This window comes from Prionailurus viverrinus, chromosome B4, assembly GCF_022837055.1.
Source record: "Prionailurus viverrinus isolate Anna chromosome B4, UM_Priviv_1.0, whole genome shotgun sequence".
NCBI classification, from domain to species: Eukaryota; Metazoa; Chordata; class Mammalia; order Carnivora; family Felidae; genus Prionailurus; species Prionailurus viverrinus.
In genome coordinates, this window is record NC_062567.1 from 130,927,121 (window position 1) to 130,946,269 (window position 19,149).

General features: G+C 41.5%; 1 protein-coding gene across 8 annotated transcripts in view; it reads left to right on the forward strand.

Moving 5' to 3' along the window:
* The window catches only part of TNRC6B (trinucleotide repeat containing adaptor 6B), a 253,543-nt gene that overhangs the window by 170,894 nt on the left and 63,500 nt on the right, over positions 1 to 19,149 (forward strand). For all 8 annotated transcript variants that reach the window (XM_047864960.1, XM_047864966.1, XM_047864968.1 and 5 more), the window contains 2 exons: positions 6,026 to 6,113; positions 11,018 to 11,039. In XM_047864960.1, coding sequence (XP_047720916.1) covers positions 6,026 to 6,113; positions 11,018 to 11,039 — 110 coding nt within the window. The remainder of the gene's footprint in view (positions 1 to 6,025; positions 6,114 to 11,017; positions 11,040 to 19,149) is intronic.

The following is a 19,149-nucleotide window of genomic DNA, read 5'->3' on the forward strand; positions in this document are numbered from 1 at the left end:
TGAGATCATGACCTGAGCTGTAGTCGGCCACCCAACCGACTGAGCCACCCAGGCGCCCCAGGAGAGATAGGCTTTTTGACTGATGGGGAAAACAAGAGATTTTGCAAGTGTTGGTCTTTATTCAGTGATGAGAAGATAGGTCCCAGTTAATTTGAAAACTGTTCATTCCAAGGAGGGCCCCTGCTACCCCTCCGACCTCACCCATCGCTTTCTCCCTTCCTCCCTCTGCTCCAGCCTCCTTGCTGTTCTTCACACATCGTCTCGTAATGCTGTCTCCCAGATATCCACAGAAGCCCTCACTTCAGTGGAACTCAGGCCACTTTATCAGAGAGGCCTTTCCTACCCGTTTTATGTAAGATGCTACTCTCTTCCCTGTCAGCTGTCTCCATCAGCTTCACCCACCCTGTCCTCTCCAGGACGTGTGGTGCAACCTGAAGTGTGTCTTTTATACGTGTATTTTTGTTGTATATTTTGTTTGTGTCCTGTCTCCCCCACTGGAATGGGAGCCCCCCCGAGAGCTGGGGTGTGGTTTTGTTTCTGCTGTATCCCCAGTGCTGAGAAAAGTGTCCGCTCATGTTAGGCACCCAGTAGCGGTCTGTTAAGGAACAGATTGGTCCCTGGGCATCCTGGTAGAGGAGAGGTGAGACACAGACTAGCCCCAGGCCAATCTCTGTTTCCCAGAGCCATGTTCGAGGCCGCCCTGTTACAGGGAAGTCCTTTCACGTGGTCTGAGGCTGCTGGTGACTGACAGCAACCAACACCTCAAGGGCCCGGCGACAAGCCAGGGCAGTGGTTGCGGGGGTGTCCAGAGGAGGGCACGTTTCCTATGAATTGGAGTTGTCAGGGAACTCCAATGGATGGATATTACGCCAGGACTTGACAACAGGATAAGAGGTATGATTGGGCCACAAAAAGGAGGAAAGTTTTTCTGTCAGATACGCGGAATAGATGAGGAAAGATATGGAAGTTGGAACTGCAGTGTGCATGGCCTTGAATGTGAGCTCTGGGGAGTTGCCCAGATGGCACCGTCCTTAACTTGCCCTGTGTGGTGGTCCTAGACACTCCGGAGCTTTTGAATGTGTGATGCAACAGGTTTTTAGTAATGTCAGCACCACTGCTCTTCAGTGTTCTGAACTTGTGAGCAGGACAGGAGTCCTCTTCTGCCTCGCTTAGGTGAATATTGGGTATTTTCCCCTTTATTCAAGTATTGCCTTTCTAAAAAAAAGTTATTTCTACTTCTTTCAATTAATGGTTATTGTAGAAAAAGAAAGAAAGAAGGCAACTGTTGTATTATCTTCACCTTAGACATTCTTAAAAGAAGTTTTGGCTTTTTACTATTCTAGATTTATTCTAGATTTCAGTGTTTGCACTAGCATCTGGCTGTGTATTTAGGGCTGAGGGAGAATATGAATGATTTCTTCTCCTTTCAGACTTGGAAGTAGTTGATAGTTAAGTGGGAACAAGCTAGTCACCTGACGTTTGTATTTGATTGCTGGATGGGAGGTTTGATTTTTGAGGTGTAAATACCTTTTACAGTGTAGGCTTAAACATGAGAATTTAGAGCAATGGTTCTCTCCCCAGAGATTTTTTTTTTTAAGTTTATTTATTTTTGAGAGAGAGAGAGAAAGAGCGAGAGCACAAGTGAGGGAGGGGCAGAGAGAGAGGGAGACACAGAAGGAGGCTCCAGGCTCTGAGCTGTCAACGTAGGGCCTGACGCAGGGCTCAAACCCATGAACTATGAGATCATGACCTGAGCTGAAGTCAGATGCTTAACTGACTGAGCCACCCAGGCACCCCCTTCCCCAGAGATTTCAATGTAGTGGGTCTGGCGTGCTACCCTGGTAATGGTTTTGTTGATTTTGGTGGGGGATGGGGGGACAATCTTGAACTTAGAGAAGAGTTGCAAATATGTTAAAAACAACAACACTTTTCCTGAATCATTTAGGAAAAATTACTATCCCATTGTCCCACCACCTGCATCCCTTTCCCCTATACTTTAGTGTATTTAAAAAAAAAAAAAAAACCAAGAACATTCCCCTATATATAACCACAATAACAACCATCAAAACAAAACAAAACACTGATACATTACTACCATTTAATCTCTAGCCCCTACTCAGGATTTGATACCCCAGTAATGGCCTTTATAGCAAAAGGATCACACTTTGCATTTGGTGATTATGTCTTGTTGGTCTCCTTCCGTTTCCTTGATTCAGTGATCTTGAAACTTTGGAAGATTGCAGAACATTTGGCAAAATGCCTCTCAACTTGAGGTTCTCTGACATTTCATCATGATGATATTCAGATTGTACATATTTGAAAAGAATATCATAGAAGAAATTCTGTGTTCTCAGAGTATCTAATCACGTAACTCATGATTTCAATTTATTCCATTATGATGTTCATGTATTTTACTTGATTAAGGTGATGTCTGCCAGGCTTCTCCTCTGTGTAATTATTCTTTTCTCCTTTTTGATTAATAAGTATTTTTACGGGGAGACACTTTCAAACTATGTGAATATTCCATTCCTTTCACCTTTAACTTATATACTTATTTCTATCTGGATGAACTCATGTTTTCCTGTTGTATACAATGACTTAAGATTTCTTACCATCATTATTTTTATGCTCATATTACCCCAGGTTTAGCTTGTAGGAACCCCTTCACATTGGTATCTGCAAGCATTTGACATGCCACATCATTTGTTGAACTTTTCCTTGCTTCTGGGCAACAAGCATTCCTCTTTCATTTTGTACTTTCTTTCTTCTAGCCCCAAATTAGCTTTTTTTAAAAAAGAACTCTAGTTCTTTTAGTTAAGAATGGTATTTAGAAGCCAGAGTCTGGGTACTAGTTGTGTTCATTGCTATTTGGGTTGCTTGTTCCCAAGCCCTCTCAGTAATAGAGCTAAGGAGAGAGAGAGAGAGAGAGAGAGAGAGAGAGAGAGAGAGAGAGCGAGCGCGCACGCGCGCACGCACATATGCTTGCATACATGAAGGAATATACACACGTGGGCTCACAAAATTATATCCATGTTTATTGTTATGTCTGTCTCTATATATTAAAAACCATGAGTTGATGCCAATAGCTAATTCTGATCCAGGCCCACAGGACTCTTTTGAGACTTTTCCCTTTCCATTTTGGTAACTACCTTTTTCAACAGTGATCAACCTGATTGTCATCATCATTACTGTATTTATTTATTGATCAGTCCCTCTGTATGTAACCATTACCTTCCCCACATGGGTACCTGCTTCGCCTTCTTGGGCTCTGGTTCAGCATGGGGATATTTTAAAGCTCCCCAAAGATGCTAATGTGCAGCCAAGATAGAGCACAACTGATTTAGAAGAAAGATGAACTTGTGGTGTCTAGATGGTTCAGTCAGTTGAGTGTCCCACTTCGGCTCAGGTCATGACCTCGCGGTTCGTGAGTTCAAGCCCCACGTCAAGCCCTGTGCTGACATCTCAGAGCCTGGAGCTTGCTTTAGATTCTGTGTCTCTTTCTCTCTCTGCCCCTCCCCTCCCATGCTCTGTCTCTCTCTCTCTCAAAAATAAACAAACATTTAAAAGGAAGAAGAAAGGTGAACTCTGTACTTTTTGATTCATTATTAAATGAATGGCAGGTTTGTAAGTCAGGTTTGGTTTGGGAAAATAAATTGTTCCTAAGGAAGTGAAATCTAAAGGAAAACTCAATTCTACCAATATAAGCAGTAAAAGATCAGGGTGAAAGCACAGCCTGTCTCCTGGAAAGCTTTGAAAAATATTTGTTTTGGAAGTAAATCTGCTTGTAGTGAACATGAATTTCAGTTCCTTTCTCTGAACTACCTGTTTATAGGAAAAAATACTTGAAAAGGTTAGTTGTTTTTAAGAATGTGTTTCATTAAAGACTTACTTTTTTTTTTACATTGCATTTTTAAAATAAACTTTGTAGAATAGACCTAGAAATTGCAATTCACTGCTTTTTAGAGCATCGAATATTTAACCAGATTTTTAGACTGTGGTTGCTCTTTTTCTGTAGTCTGTTGCACTGTAAAATATAGGCACCAAGTCACAGTAACTGGGTCATGAGGAACGCCATCTTCTTCCACTTGGAGCCAGAGGAAGCAAGAGGCTCCGGGAGCCAAATACAACAGGATCTGTGGCCAGCCTACCTTAGATGGTCAACATCCATCTTGCCAATTTTCATAAAGCCGTGTTCTTAAAGTAGTGCAGTGCTGTAAGTGGATTTTCACCAAGAGCTTCACCCTGAGACTGATGTGCACACATTCTGACTCCAGAGAAATCCAGTATTCAACCTAAGGGAATTAAAATAAAATCTCTTCCTTGTTTGTGTTTTTATTTTTATTTTTATTTTTTTTAATGTTTATTTATTTTTGAGAGAGCGTGAGCAAGGGAGGGGCAGAGAGAGAGGGAAACAGAGGATCTGAAGCAGGCTCTGAAGCAGCAAGCCCCATGCAGGGCTTGAACTCACGAACCACGAGATCATGACCTGAATTGAAGTCGGATGCTTAACCGATGGAGCCACCCAGGCGCCCCCTTGGTTATATTTTTAAAGTTTTCATTGAAGTTACCTTCGGAGTGTGAATTGTGCACATTAGGATTTTGTATATTTATGCCAGAGGCACAGAAGGAGAAAGGCCAATGTTTGTCAATGTGAACAGAACCACAGAAAGCTCGATACATGGGTAAAACACCTATTTTGTTGTCGTTGTTGTTTAGTTCTTGTTTTCTATAAATAAAGCATTACTTATCTGTTGACGAGAGCCAACTTCATTGTTGGTCCTCAGTTCCTTTGTACAGGCTGAGTGGTTACATTCCCCAAAAGTGATTCCTTCCAGAACTGTCCCTGTGATTTTTGCCACGTCTGCAAACGATGAGTTTGTTGTGTTGGGTCACCTAAAATCACAAGTATCTGTTCAGTATTTGGGGGCACCGGGAACTAGAGCTCTGAGTCTCCTTCGAGCTCTGAAATTCAGGACGCGTGGCATCAGGATTTCCTGCCTTGAGCTCTGAAGTAACAGCAGTAGTTTTGCAATGCATTCTTCCTATTTGATACATAGAGAGTGAAAGTTGGCAGCTTACCATATGCATTATATTCAAATATATATTAGAATGTTCCATAAGAGAATAAGTATTACTTTCTGAACGTACTTTTCAGATGTGAGGCATTTACATTATATTAATTTCTTAACATTCCAGCACATTTCTTTAACTAGAATCTTTAGTATTACGTATGATTTTTGTTCTAATTGAGGGCACCAAAACCTGGTTGTCTCAATTCAGGTGTTCAGCAAGATGCAACTGTGAAGTCACTTGGTGAGGAATACATGGATTTATAGGACACACGGTACCTGCCTTAAAAACACAAGTAGAGAACATGTAAAACATACAATATTAATAATGTAGAAGAAAAATACAGAATTTTATAGTCACCGTTCTGATGATGTCAGGGGAGAATACCTAAATTGTGATAGATACTTGTGTACCATAAGTGAATTTATATATTCTGTATTATTTGTGAAGAATTTTTGCCTTTCATAAAATATATTCCTTTTTCTTTGACATTATTATTGCTGTATTTTATGTGTTTTCTACTTGTGCTTTTAAGACCAAGTACTAAGAGTTCTATAAATCTGTGGAATCCAGGAATATCTCCAGAACCAACTGGATGTTACCACATTCAAATCCGGTTTTTTGCTGAGTGGAAATACGTGTGTGTGTGTGTGTGTGTGTGTGTGTGTGTGTGTGTGTGTGTGTGTTCTTTTAGGAGGATATTGTAAAGCTCGCTTTAATGGGCTTCTTTGAAACCAAACTTGAAGCCCTACTTTGCAGAAAAGATAACAAACCAAAATATGGGGATAACTGAATGTGGTGAGTTTGATGCATCCTCTTAGTTTAAGTAAAATACCGTGTTCTGCTCAGTCACAGAGATGGCATGTTTTGCATACCGTCTACAAGCATTGAATTTGCTACACAAATAGACTGTGAACATAAATGTTAACCTTCTGGTGTGACATTACTTTAACAGAGAGAAGGAGCAAGAAAGGGAAGAACAGTTAATGGAAGACAAGAAAAGGAAGAAAGAGGATAAAAAGAAAAAAGAAGCCACTCAGAAGGTGAGTTTAATGACTTAAGTCTGTCTTTACATCCACCAAGCATCTAGAATAAGTAACTGCCTTGGGTGGGATACCTGACATCTTAATAATGCTGTTTACTTTGTTCACTTGGAAGTTTTACGATTAGAAAGTGGGAGTTAAAGACGTACATTTGTCACCACAGAATACTCAATAATGCTGCAGCTGATTTAATGAGAACACCAGTATACAGTATGAAGAAAGGCAAGTGAGTCCCCACCACTTAAATTCTTGTCGAATGTCCTTACTCGTATCACAGTTAATCTTCATTTTCTTAGGTCAGCTTATAAACTAGCTTTTTAAGTGTCTCTGTAGTTCACCCCAATGTTCTCCTTTTGGTTCCTCTCCAGTATGGTCATCTGTACAAGACCACCTTCTGATAATTCCATAAAGAAACCTCTCTTACAGGCCAGTGGGCCTGCTTAAAGCTTTGGGGGAGATGGTATTGTGTGGCTTTGAGGAGCTTGCTTAGGGAAGGAGAGAGGCTAAAAGGAAAAGACCTACATCTCATTGCTGCCAACTGACAGGTCTTAGTTGACATGCTTGACCCAGGGTGCTGTCCTCTGCTTCAGTGTCTGTCCTGCAGGCCCCGCCCTTGTCTAATCTTATTTCCCCCACCTCCGCATTCTTTAGCATTGCCTGACTTGGGCTCTGGCTCGGCAGGCCTGCTTTTGTGCCATTTTTTTTTTTTTTTTAACGTTTATTTATTATTGAAAGAGAGAGACAGAGACAGAGCGTGAGCAGGGCAGGGGCAGAGAGAGGAGGAGACACAGAATCCGAAGCAGGCTCCAGGCTCTGAGCTGTCAGCACAGAGCCTGATGCAGGGCTCGAACTCACGGACCACAAGATCATGACCTGTGTTGAAGTCGGACACTCAACCGACTGAGCCACCCAGGCGACTTTTGTGCCATTTTTGGAGGTAAAGTGATTTGCCTCCAGTTCTTGTTACCACTACACAGAACACTTGGGAAGCAGGACATTGCTGTGGGGCAGGTTCGAGGGTCCCTGCTACAGTGGCAGGTTATTGAAGCTCAGTTTAGGGAGGTAGAAACTGTACAGGGTTCAGAGGGAACTCTAGATTTAGAACAGACTCAAGGCAGACAGTTGGACACAAACCAATGTAGGCTTTAAGGGACACCAGAAGTTTTCCCAGCATTCTGGGCTATAGCGTATATTCCCATAATTCAGTTTTCTGAACTTTTGAACTAGATCATTTATAAGTCCCAGCCTAAAGAAATCATACTGGAAATATTTTCTGAATTGAATTGCATGTGACCCTGCCACATTAAACATACAGAATGTAATTTTATCTTTTCTTCATGACTTAATTATAAGTAATACTCGTTATTGTTTGGTGTTATAATAGACTGCTGTGTGCACTCTTTAGAGTCTTGTCTTTAATTGTGCTTCTGTTTCTATTCATAGTGGTGTGCTCACCATCTCACCCTCATGCTCTCAGGGTACTTACTTCTAATGTGTTGCTTCTAATCTGAGCTTGTTAGAATTGTCTACAATGTCAGTGAAGAGTCTGAATAAAGATGCCAGAGGACAACCCAGAGGCCTTTTTCAAACTGACTTCCCTTTAAGGACACAGCCCCATTTCACATTTTGAGGTTGCGATAAGCAGGTCCACCAGCTATATAGGGTGTTACCAGAATGGTAGAGAGTGAACCTCAGCAAAGGCTTTCTTTCCTCTAGGGCATTTACATTTCGTCAACTAAGTTAGTATAAGAATTGGGTTTTACAGTCTGTATGGGTGTATGATTCATAGGCTGGACCTTGGTAAACTTGAGCAAAGGCTGGTAACAAGAAGATACCAAATGGAGGGATTATTTCAGGCACTAGACAGTCTACATTCTTCACTTAGGTAACAGTGTTTCTCAACTGGAAAATATCAGTATCTGGGAGTGATTTATAATATATGCATCTGTAAACTTTTGCTGTGGATCCCACTCGTAGAAAAATGATTTGAAATACAAGATGGTGTGGGTTTACGCAAGAGCAAATTGGGATTGGGGGCACCTGGGTGGCTCAGTCGGTTAAGCGTCTGACTATTGGTTTCAGCTCAGGTCATGATCTCACGGTTTGTGAGTTCAAGTCCTGATCAGCACAGAGTCTGCTTGGGATTCTCTCTCCCTCTGCCCCTCTCCACTCTGTCTCTGTCTCTTTATCTCTCTCAAAAATAAATATTAAAAAGTAAAAAATAAAAATGTAATGTTTATTTATTTTTAGGAGAGGGAGAGAGTAGGGGAGGGGCAGAAGGAGAGGGTAACAGAGGATCTGTAGTGGTCTCTGCACTCACAACACAGAGCCCGACGCAGGGCTCTAACTCACAGACTGCTAGATCGTGACCTGAGCTGAAGTCAGATGTTTAACCAACTGAACCACCCAAGTGCCCCTAAAAATATACAGCTGGACAATCTCCCTCTGTACTTACATCTGCATTAAGAACTGGTTCAGAAGTTGTGGCAAAGAGGAAAATCACCATAACTAAAATTTCAATTGGTTAGTTGTGAACAATGAAAACCCAATCATTTTTGTTCAGAAATGTTCTAGATTGGCTGTCACAAGATCCAGGCCAACATGTGGCCTTGGATATTGTTTTATCAGACTGAACCATCGTGTAATTTCAGAGTTAAGTTCTGATTTAGCAGTTTTAAGGAAGAGTACAAAGCTTACCATGTGATTGTCTTCGTGGTTTCCAACCTTATTGTAGAGACAGCGCCTCAACTAGGAGGCATAAAATGTGCTATGATGCAAAGAATTGTAGAGAATGTGCCAGAGGTTCTATTACACGGTCATTCATTTATTCAATCAGCACCATTTGTGGTGCTTCCACATCCTTCTCGCTGCTTACCCTCGTGCTTTATAATCTCTTCCTGTCTGCTTCCCTGTTTGACTGACTGACTCTAAGTGTCGCAAGGTTTTATTCCCTATTTGTATTTCCAGGAAGTAGGGCAGTCAGTGCCTGGTACATGAGAGTGACTCAAAAAAATATTTGTTTAATAAATCAATGGTCAAGAATGAGTGCTGGCAATGTAATTGTCTTGAAGAATTGACTTTTATTTTAAGTTAAATTATTTCCACACAGACATTAAACTTGAGCTTTTCTCATGAGCAGTTTGCTCTTTCTAGAGCCATCACTGAGTAAACTGTGTTCGATTTTCATTCATGAGAAAGGTGTCAAGGAAGGATTCCATTCGCATTCATTAAGCTGACGCTGCAAAAGAATCATTGTTTAGTGTTGGCAGAACACATGCTTTGATCATCCAGCCTTTCACCGTCTGGAGGACAGCTCTTTTAACAGAAACCACATTGTAAGACACATTTGACATTATTTGGGTTTGTCACTTACAGCTGGGGAAAGCATTGACTTCCTGCATAACTTGATCTTCAAAATGGCATTCTAAGAAATATTTATAATGTTATAAAATTTAAACTGCATTAAGGAATTGGTATGTGGAGACAAATCAGTTCATTCTTGGTTAAATGGAGTTTTAGAAGAATTGCACAGTAGACTTGAGCTCTGTAATAATTAGTACAAGGAAACACATTTTAAGGTGCTGTCTACCACAAATTCACTACAGTAGAATTAGCTTGGCTTTTAGTGCAAGAATGTAAGGAATGCTCCAGGAGGTCATACAACCAGATCATTTAACTCAGTCTGGCAATGGTGTGATGCAATCCACTATGAAGTGGGCTGGTTAGCTACAGGACGTACCCTCCAAAGATGGACAAGTTTTCATGAGCGCCCAGAGGAGTAACTTGGCATGCCTACCAACCACAAATAATCAAACATCTTCTTTTCTATTACAAAGTCAGAGAACCATTAAAAGATTAACATTTGGGAAAAGGGAGTCAAAATCATGCATGATCTCAATCACGATGATGGTGGTGGTGGTAATTATAAGCCCTATTAGAATTCTGGCGCATTTCCTTTTGGATGTTTTTCTTACGCATGACCTTTTGTGGTTTTGTTTTAATATTATAGGGCATGTATAATTAGGTGCCCTCCTTTATTTTCCTCTCTTACTAGCAGAAGCAGTTTTCTGTGTGGCTCCTAATCATCATTTCCAAACTCTCTAAAAACCCATTTTTCTATTCAGCCTATCCAATCTTTTAGGTCAATCACTTCCATAGAGGTGTTAGTTACTATGTAAAGAAATACTTTCAACAAAGCAATCTTTATTTGTCCAAAATTTACATATTTCATCCATTGCTGTATATCATACTTTTTCCATGAACTTTGATTAAAAATAACAAACATTTATGAGCATTGGCATAGGATATCCAGTTTAATCCTTATAATAACCCTTTGTATGGAGATACTATTATTATCTCCATTCAACAGATAAATAGAAAACAGATCACACAGCCAGGAAGTGGCATGGCTTGGTTTTAAATCCTGCCTTCCTGCCATGGCCTCTGGTACGTCTGATGATGGGCCCTTGAACTTTTGCTTTCTAGATTTGAGATCAAGTGTTTGAGTCCATACTCCTAGGGTAACCTTTTTGTCTCTGTGGCTAATTTCGTTTCTAGGCTACATCCATTTGCTTTCTAGTCAGATCATCAAAATGACAAACAGCATTCCTGGTACAGATACTTCATCATTTAATGAGAGTGGAATGCTTCTGGTTTTAATTTTTAGTGTCCTTCATAATTATGGTCATGTAAGTTATAACTGGACATATGGCCGTTGTCTTTATAAAAGGATGCCCGAACTGACTCTTGGTGTGTTTTTTTGTTTGTCTTTTTTTTTCTGGATTTGAACTATGCCTGTGTGTCTGACAGTTTGAGTTACTTGAGTTATCAGAATTAAAGTAGTCTTATAATATCAAACTAGAAAATAAATCTCATTCACTTATGTCTGTTCGTTTATTTTTCAGGTCACGGAACAAAAAACCAAAGGTAAGATTGTTTTTTGTTTTTTTTTCCTTTTGAAGTTGTTGGAACCTTCTGTGTTTAGATTTTACATTCTTGCCAACTCAGCCTCCAATCCACTCAATTAGTGAGAGTGGGGGCAGAATAATTAAATTGGTTGTTTGCGGCCACTGAAGAGCAGTAATGATAAATTCAAAGTACTTGTAGTAGTGTTTCTGGTTGGCCTTAATTTTTTTAGGAGGCAAAAAAGATTTATACCTTGTTTGGAAAGTATATGGGTCATGATTTTGAACTGAACCTTTTCAAGCAAGACACTAGCCCCTAATTTACAGATGCACATTGCAGAGGATTTTTAATCATCTTGATCCATGACATGCATTGAGCCTAAAAGGGAGTGTTATGTCTAGGATAGTCACATGGTCTTCTGAGCTAGAGCCTGGAATATGCTTTTTTTTTTTTAATAATGCATTTTAACTCTGTTGCAAAATAGTGATTGATGTATTATAAACAGAAGCAGATAGATGTTCCTCACGTCATCCTCAACCTAATGGTCTCTGTGTTTTCAGATCTCTCTTTCTAATGTTAATTTTGATTATGCAGTCTTGTCTGGTGCTGGCCACGCTTTTGGTCGGTTCCCTTTCAGGATGGTAGAATTGAGACCAATGTTCTAGCTCCTATCCTTGCCCACTTAAATGTGTGGTTCTCAACTAGGGTACTTATTAAAATCTTTTGCATAGACTCGTCAAAGTACACAAGCATGGACCTCCTCCCAGATCTTCATGGTCTCAGGCCACAGCCCTGGCAGATGTATTTTGAGAAGCTCTACAGGTGCCCCCAGGACATGTCCCAGGTTGAAAGCCACTACCCCAGATGAAGGGAATCACATAGGACTGTGATAACTCAGAGGAAGGTCAGGATGATGGATCAGCCAAGATGTGATGGGAGGCCTTCTAATGATTGGTTTCTTCATTGTTTTATTTTCTATTATTGGACCACCAGGCCAAAGCCTGTCACACAGTGATGGAGAACTAATAAAGACCGTGCTAGTTTGTAAGGAAACTTAGTTCTGGGAAACAAATTCTCAGATGTCTAGACATTACTGTAATGTATTTCTAACCAAAAGGCACTTTCAGGGAGAATGTAGTCTAGGACCTTGTAGTGATTTAGAAAATAAACCGATAAACATTATTAGTTACGATTATCTTAATTACTTAGAACAGCGTTCTTCCCTTGTATTTTCAGGCAGTACCAACCCAGAAGTGGGCTTTATTTGGAAGTGTGTTTATAAATTACTTGTTTGAAATCCAAGTTATACTTTACCATAAAAATAGAGTTCTTGATAGTGGTATAGTGTCCATATTTTCTAAACCAACATACTGTCTAGGAAAGGATTTGGGCACATAGTGTTTATATTAATAGGCCTTTTTGATGATTTATGGGGACAACAGATGAGAAAATTAGCATTTTCCTGGAAATTCCAGGCTCTGTGGTTGTTGGAACATGGTGGTTTGGTTCCTGGGCCTGGCCGCAACTCTTAATGTTCATGAAGCCACGTCCCAGCTAAGCTGTGGAAGCAAGTTGCCCTGTATGGTACGTGGTGTTTCTGTTGGAAAATCGAAAATCCATTAAGGCATTCTTTCTCAGATTTTTTTTTCTCTAGGTCTATTCTCAGAAACGCATTCCTCTTCCGGAACTCTACCAAAATCTTAAAAATCAAACTTTCTTTTCTACTTACTACTGAATTTTCTTTCCAATTAGGATCTTTCTCATACCTACCATAAAATCGAATACAGCCTCACAGTTTCCATACTCTTCCCACCCCACCCCCACCCACACCCCCATGAAAAAATTAAAGTAAAATAATCCTAAAGAAAGATGAGCACCTGTTTCAGGTCTCCTAAGGAATGTAATTAGTAGAACCACGGAGAAAACAGAGTAAAAATAAAAATGATCTCTGGAGTATATTAGACCGTAAGTAGAAGGAGAGGGAAAATGCAGATTTTGGAGAGACTAGGACAGGATTTCAAGTGGAGGTTGTATGAAGACACGGCCTAGCACTGGGCCTGACCTTTCTGATTTTTTACCCCACTTCAACCACATCTTTATGTTTGTTCCAAGAGCCTGTCTGCACTCTAAATCCCCTTCTTCACTTCCCTCAGCTGATGTTTCTGGGTCCTTTTCCTCTTCCCAAAGATGACACCTTCCTCAGGCAGTCTCCCCATAACTCTGCATCTGCCCCTCTTTCCCCAGTAGACCCTGTAAGAAAAACGGCTGTGTTGGTGCCAAGCCTCTGTTTGTACAGAGGACTGAGATCAGATTTGTCTGTATTTCAGAGAAAAAGTGGATTCCTTATACGTTCTGTCTTTACCTTCCAGTATTTAAAAAAACAAAACAAAAACACAGAATTCTGGAGAATAGGGCGGGATTTCCAGTGGAGGTTCTGTGAAGACATGTGGACCTACTGGCCTGCAAACAGTACACAGCACTTAAGGTAGAGGCTTTGTTGGATGTTGGAGTTCGAATTGCAAGAGTCAGGGCGCCTGGGTGGCTCAGTCAGTTAAGCGTCTGACTCTTGATTTTGGCTCAGGTCATGATCTCACGGTTCATGAGATCGAGCCCCGCATTGGGCTCTGCACTGACAGCACAGAGCCTGCTTGGGATTCTCTCTCTCTCTGCTCCTCCCCCACTTGTGTGTGCGCACGCACACATTCCCTGCCTCAAAATAAGTAAACGTTTAAAAAATAATTTAAAAAATTAAAAAGTTAAAAAAGGATCTCAAGAGGCTGTGGTGTTGATGTAACAGACCAGGTATAACAGGGATGAAGGTAAGATTAGGGTAGGCTGTACACTGGAGGGGTCTAGACACAGCAATTTTGCCTCGTGAAAAAACTGTTAGGGTCATGGTTGGCTTAATGGTGCAGTTATCAGTATGAAATGACTGATTTATAAGAATTAAGCTGACCTTAAGTGGCATTAGTAGGAGTACAGCATCTAGGAAGGGATCTGCAGTTCTGTAATGGACACCACACCGTGGAAAGAAAGAGATCGACTTCTGTGGAGCCTGTGCGGTTTGGGTCAATAAATTTGAACCTGTGTCATATTTGCAAGGGTTAAACATGTAGGAATGTCTCCCCCCAGGGGAAGTGTTCCTACCTGAGGAAGCTCAGGGAGTGGTCTTCAAAGCTTTGAAGGGCTCTGGTGCCTGACGCTTAGCAGTCTCTTGGTAAATATCTGTCGGATGTTTTGTTCAGTGACACTTATTCTGCTACCGAAAGTACTGATGGTGAGAGTCAAAGCAACAGGGAAAAGCCTCCAGCCCGATATAAGTTGAGATTTTTAGGTATTATCATCCACAGCAGCAATTCCATGACCTTTACCCCACTGGGGCACAGCCGAGGGGCAGCACCTTCCCATCGGCATACCTGGTACATTGGCCACGACTCTGTCTTCTGAGTCTACCCCAGAAGGCATATTTAGGAGTGGCTGGTGGTGGTTGGGATAACCTTGAGTCTACTCTAATTTATTAAGATCTGAGGTGGGTTTTTCCTTCCAAGTAAATAATTTACAAACGAAAGTACTCGCAGTATCCCTCACACCTTGCAGAAACACCTCTGTATTCTTTAACACTAAGGTGGGCGCCATTTGTTCAGAGATGCTTCTGGCTGCCACTTGAAAGTGAACGAATGTGAGGTATAAGGCGTGTGGTTCAGATAGATGGCCACAGAATAGTCCAGATGAGAGGTAATGAGGGCTTGAACCTGGTTAGGAGCAGTGGTGATAGAGAGGAGGAAGGAAGGCATTGGAGAGATGTTTTGGTTCAGTGCAGTGTAATGATGATCAGATAATGACGACTTTTAGGTTTCTGACTCGAGGAGCTGGTTGGGTGATGACTCTGTTTCTTGAACTAGGAGATAATGGGGAGAGCTGGGGAACAAGTTTGAGAGTAAGGAGAAAAAGGGTGAAAGAGCGATCTGAGTTGGAGGTAGTGATTTGGGAAACGCTTGGGCATACATGATAAAGTCTGAGCGTGGGGGAATTTGTACTCAAGTAACTTAAATGTGGGAAGAGTGTAGGCCCCACCTTCATGTTCAGATTTTTTAAAAAGACACAACTAGGGGCGCCTGGGTGGCACAGTCGGTTGAGCATCCAACTTTCGCTCGGGTCATGATCTCACAGTTTGGGTGTTCGAGCCCCGCGTCAGACGCTCTGCTGACAGCTTGGAGCCTGGAGTCTGCTTCAGATTCTGTGTCTCCCTTTCTTTGCCCCTCCCCTGCTTGCACTCTGTCTCTCTCTCTCAAAAATAAATAAACCTTAAAAAAAATAAAAGATACAACTCATAACCAAATTCAGGTGCCATCTTACAACTCTGATTAGGAGGTGGCCAGCTACCACCCTCCAAACAGATCTGACTCTCCTCCTGTTTTTGTATTGCCCATAAGCTAGGAATATTTTTTACGTTTTTTCAGTGGTTAGGAAAATTATAAAAGAATGATATTTTGTGACAGTGAGAGTGGTATGAAATTTATACTTTAGTGTGATTAGTACAGTTGTATGGAGCAGAGCCACACTCTGTCGTTTGCGCATGGTCTGTGGCTGCTTTTGCCTATACTCACAGTAGAGTCGTCACAACCAAGACTGTATGGCCATCAAAACCTAAAATATTTACTGTCTGGCCCGTTACAGAAAAAGTCTTCTGAGCCCTGACCAAGAGTGTAAGAACCCACAAAGGAAGAGAGAAAGGAGGAGCTGAAGAGCTGGCTGGAGTGGGTCTCAGCAGCTCTCACAAAAGCAGAGGGAGGATATGGCCAATAGTGTCCGAAGTTGCAGAAAAGTCAAGAGAAGGTCCAACAAGTGTCCATTAGACTGACAATGAAGATCACTAGTTGTTGAATGAGAAGAGTTCCCAGGGAGATGTTCAGGGCAAAAGCCAATGTGCATGGAGTCTGAGGAGTGAGTACAAGGTAAAGAAATGGAGGCAGAGCTCAGAGATGACTGAGAACTCCTCAGTGCACAGCAGCCACTGTCTGTGTGTCCTCAGTCTGAGATTCTTGTTGTGTTGCATTGTAACTAATGATTATTGACCAAGAAATTTGCAGTTGAAAATAATGTCTTTTCTAGGGCTTGTATGTGTTTTAACTGCTACCTTTAATAAAACATTTCTAGGGGTGCCTGGGTGGCTCTGTTGGTTGAGTGTTCGACTTTTGATTTCAGCTCAGGTCACGATCCCAGGGTCGTGGGATCAGCCCTGCCCAGGGCTCCATGCTTCAGCATGGAGCCTGCTTGAGATTCTCTCCACTCCCCATCCCCCCCCGCCCCTCTCCCCTGCTCACGCGTGTGTGTGCATGCACGCGTTCTCTCTCTCTCTCTTTCTAGAACAAAAAAGTTCTCATCACTAGAAAAAAAAATTCCTAGAAGGGTTGTTTTTTTTGTTTTTTTGTTTTTTTTTTTAATTTTTTTTTAATTTTTTTTTTTTCAACGTTTATTTATTTTTGGGACAGAGAGAGACAGAGCATGAACGGGGGAGGGGCAGAGAGAGAGGGAGACACAGAATTGGAAACAGTCTCCAGGCTCTGAGCCATCAGCCCAGAGCCTGACGCGGGGCTTGAACTCACGGACCGTGAGATCGTGACCTGGCTGAAGCCGGACGCTTAACCGACTGCGCCACCCAGGCGCCCCTAGAAGGGTTTTTTTTAGTGTTTGTACTATCAAGATATTTAAAGATAGTAGTTCTTATTGGTCCTGCTTGTTTCAGATTTTTCTTAATGCCTTTATCTGAAAGAGTAGCATTTTATTGAAGTTTTTTCAGAAATAGAGGCAATTTAGAAGTTCAGACTGCAAGATGAGAATAACGGCGACAGGGAAAGGGAAAAAGATTCAGTCATAAGAGCAAATAAATGGTTCTTGGAAGTCATTGAATGGAAATTAGAAAATAAGATACCCAGCATTTTTCACAATGTCTTTGTTTCCCTTTGCTACAGAGATCATGTTTAAGCCACTGACCTTCTCTCTGGGAGATAAGAAATTATGCCCTTATTTTGAGCAGCTTATCTTTAAACCAATTTGCACTACAGCCTACAAATCAGGTTCTGAAGAAAAACAAGAGGGACTGAAAAGTAATTCCCACTCCCTTATAATTTCCATCTCCTCTGTTAGCATCTGACATCCTGGAGCATGCTGTAATGCACACACTAACTCAGGGAGGTCCTAAGTTTGGACTTTGGAAAGCAGGTTGGATTGGGCCTCCTACCTAATAGCTGCATTGCTCTCCAGTCTAGAGTTCTGATTGGCCTTTAAATGCTTCAAATTCTTGAAATCACAGAAAGGTGTAAGAAAGCAATTGAGTAAGAATTCATTCAAGTTCTGGGGCACGTGGGTGGCTCAGTCCATTGAGCACCCGACTTTGGCTCAGATCATGATCTTGTGGTTGGTGAGTTCAAGCCCCCATCGGGCTCACTACCCTCCTCAGATCCTCTGCCCCTCCCCTGCTCACACTCTCAAAAAATATGTAAAAAACAGTTCTGAAACACAGTTTTCTCCTAACATATAACTCAGAAATTTTCTGACTGGGTCCTGGAGTTTTGAATGACTAGTCTCCTAGACTAGCACGATATTGGAAGGAAAGTGGTTGAGAGGTAGTCTGATTTTATTTTTTAAAAAGGGTTTATTATTTATGATCCCTTCTATCCCTGATATGGTGGGAAAATGCTCTGAGGCACTTTTGCAGGGAATCTTGCACAATACATGTTACCCAAGTTTCTTTGACTATGCTGTGAATGTTGTAACGTTAGTCAAACTGGGTGTTCAGACCTCCATGCTGTTGACTGCCCTTACTATGTCTTGCTCTGTTTCAGGGAATGAGTCCAGGTGTGTAACAGACATGGTTAATGTAGAGTGGAGATTCTAGTGCTTTTATGGAAGGGCGGCCTCGTGGAAGCATAGCTCCTTCTATCCTAAAAAACCATTTGGGAAGATCCCTCGCAGCCTTTGCCGACGTCTCATTTCTTCTCATAATAAGAGGAAAGGGGACTGGGAATGCCATCTGCTATGCAATCTTGCAAGCACAGAGAGAAAATGAATCATTGGATAACTCATCTGCACTCATTTATCAGTTATTTTTACCCATCAGCTGCTGTAAGGTCATACAGAACCTACTATATTGATAATATCATATAGTGACCAATTTATTTTCTTAAGAAATAGGTTTATTCTGCTCATCAGGTTGTGGATCCTCTGACCTCCCTTCCTTACTGGAAGGCCTGATATTGCCTCATGATTGGCTAAAATGAGACCAGGGGTTGCCTTGAAGTTACTTCAGGCTCTTACTCTTCTTTCTTGGTTACACCCAGTACTCCCCAACATCCAGTGGAGGTAGATTGGGTACCCTGATTTCTGATGATGCCTCTCTCTTCATAAAGGAGCCAGTTCAATGAGCAACATGCTGGCCCAGCACCATTGCAGTGGTCAGGGCAGTACCGCCCTGGAGTTGGCCTAAACATTACTCTGGATGTCAGGGAACTTGATCTCAGAATCATCCGAACTGTCAGGCTCAACGATTGTTTCTGTAATATTGCCAGCCTCTGTTTGCCAGGCAGATTTTCTTGGAAAGGGTGACAGTCTTTTGGTAGGATGAAGCAAGGGACATCAAGATCCAGACGAACATTCTATGGAGGGCTGAGGGCAAAGCCCTCAACTTCTGCAGAGTGTCCTGCAGATTGTATCTTCATACGGTCATCCTGCACATTCCCATACTTCCTATTTGCCCTTTTTAAAAGTAAGGTAAAACATTAAATTCTTTAAAGTAAATAGGAAACATGCCTACATTGTGACATTTTTGTTTTAGATAAGAGTTGGAGTAAATATACAAGGTACCCTTAAGGCTTTTTTTTTTTTTTTTTGACAAAAGCAAAAAAAAACCCCACAAAACCAAACCTTATAACATTTCTATTTGCACAGAATTCGCAAAGTACCAAGCAAGAGTGGTTGCGTTTAGGTAGCTGTAGAAACCCAAACCAAATTGATTTTGTGATTCTCCAGGGCTGAGGTTTCCTGTCTCGGTCTACTCGGTGCCAGGACCTAAAAAATAAGATGAAAGATGGGTCCTTACCCTGGTGAGAGCAAGGAGCTTGTAAATGCGAGT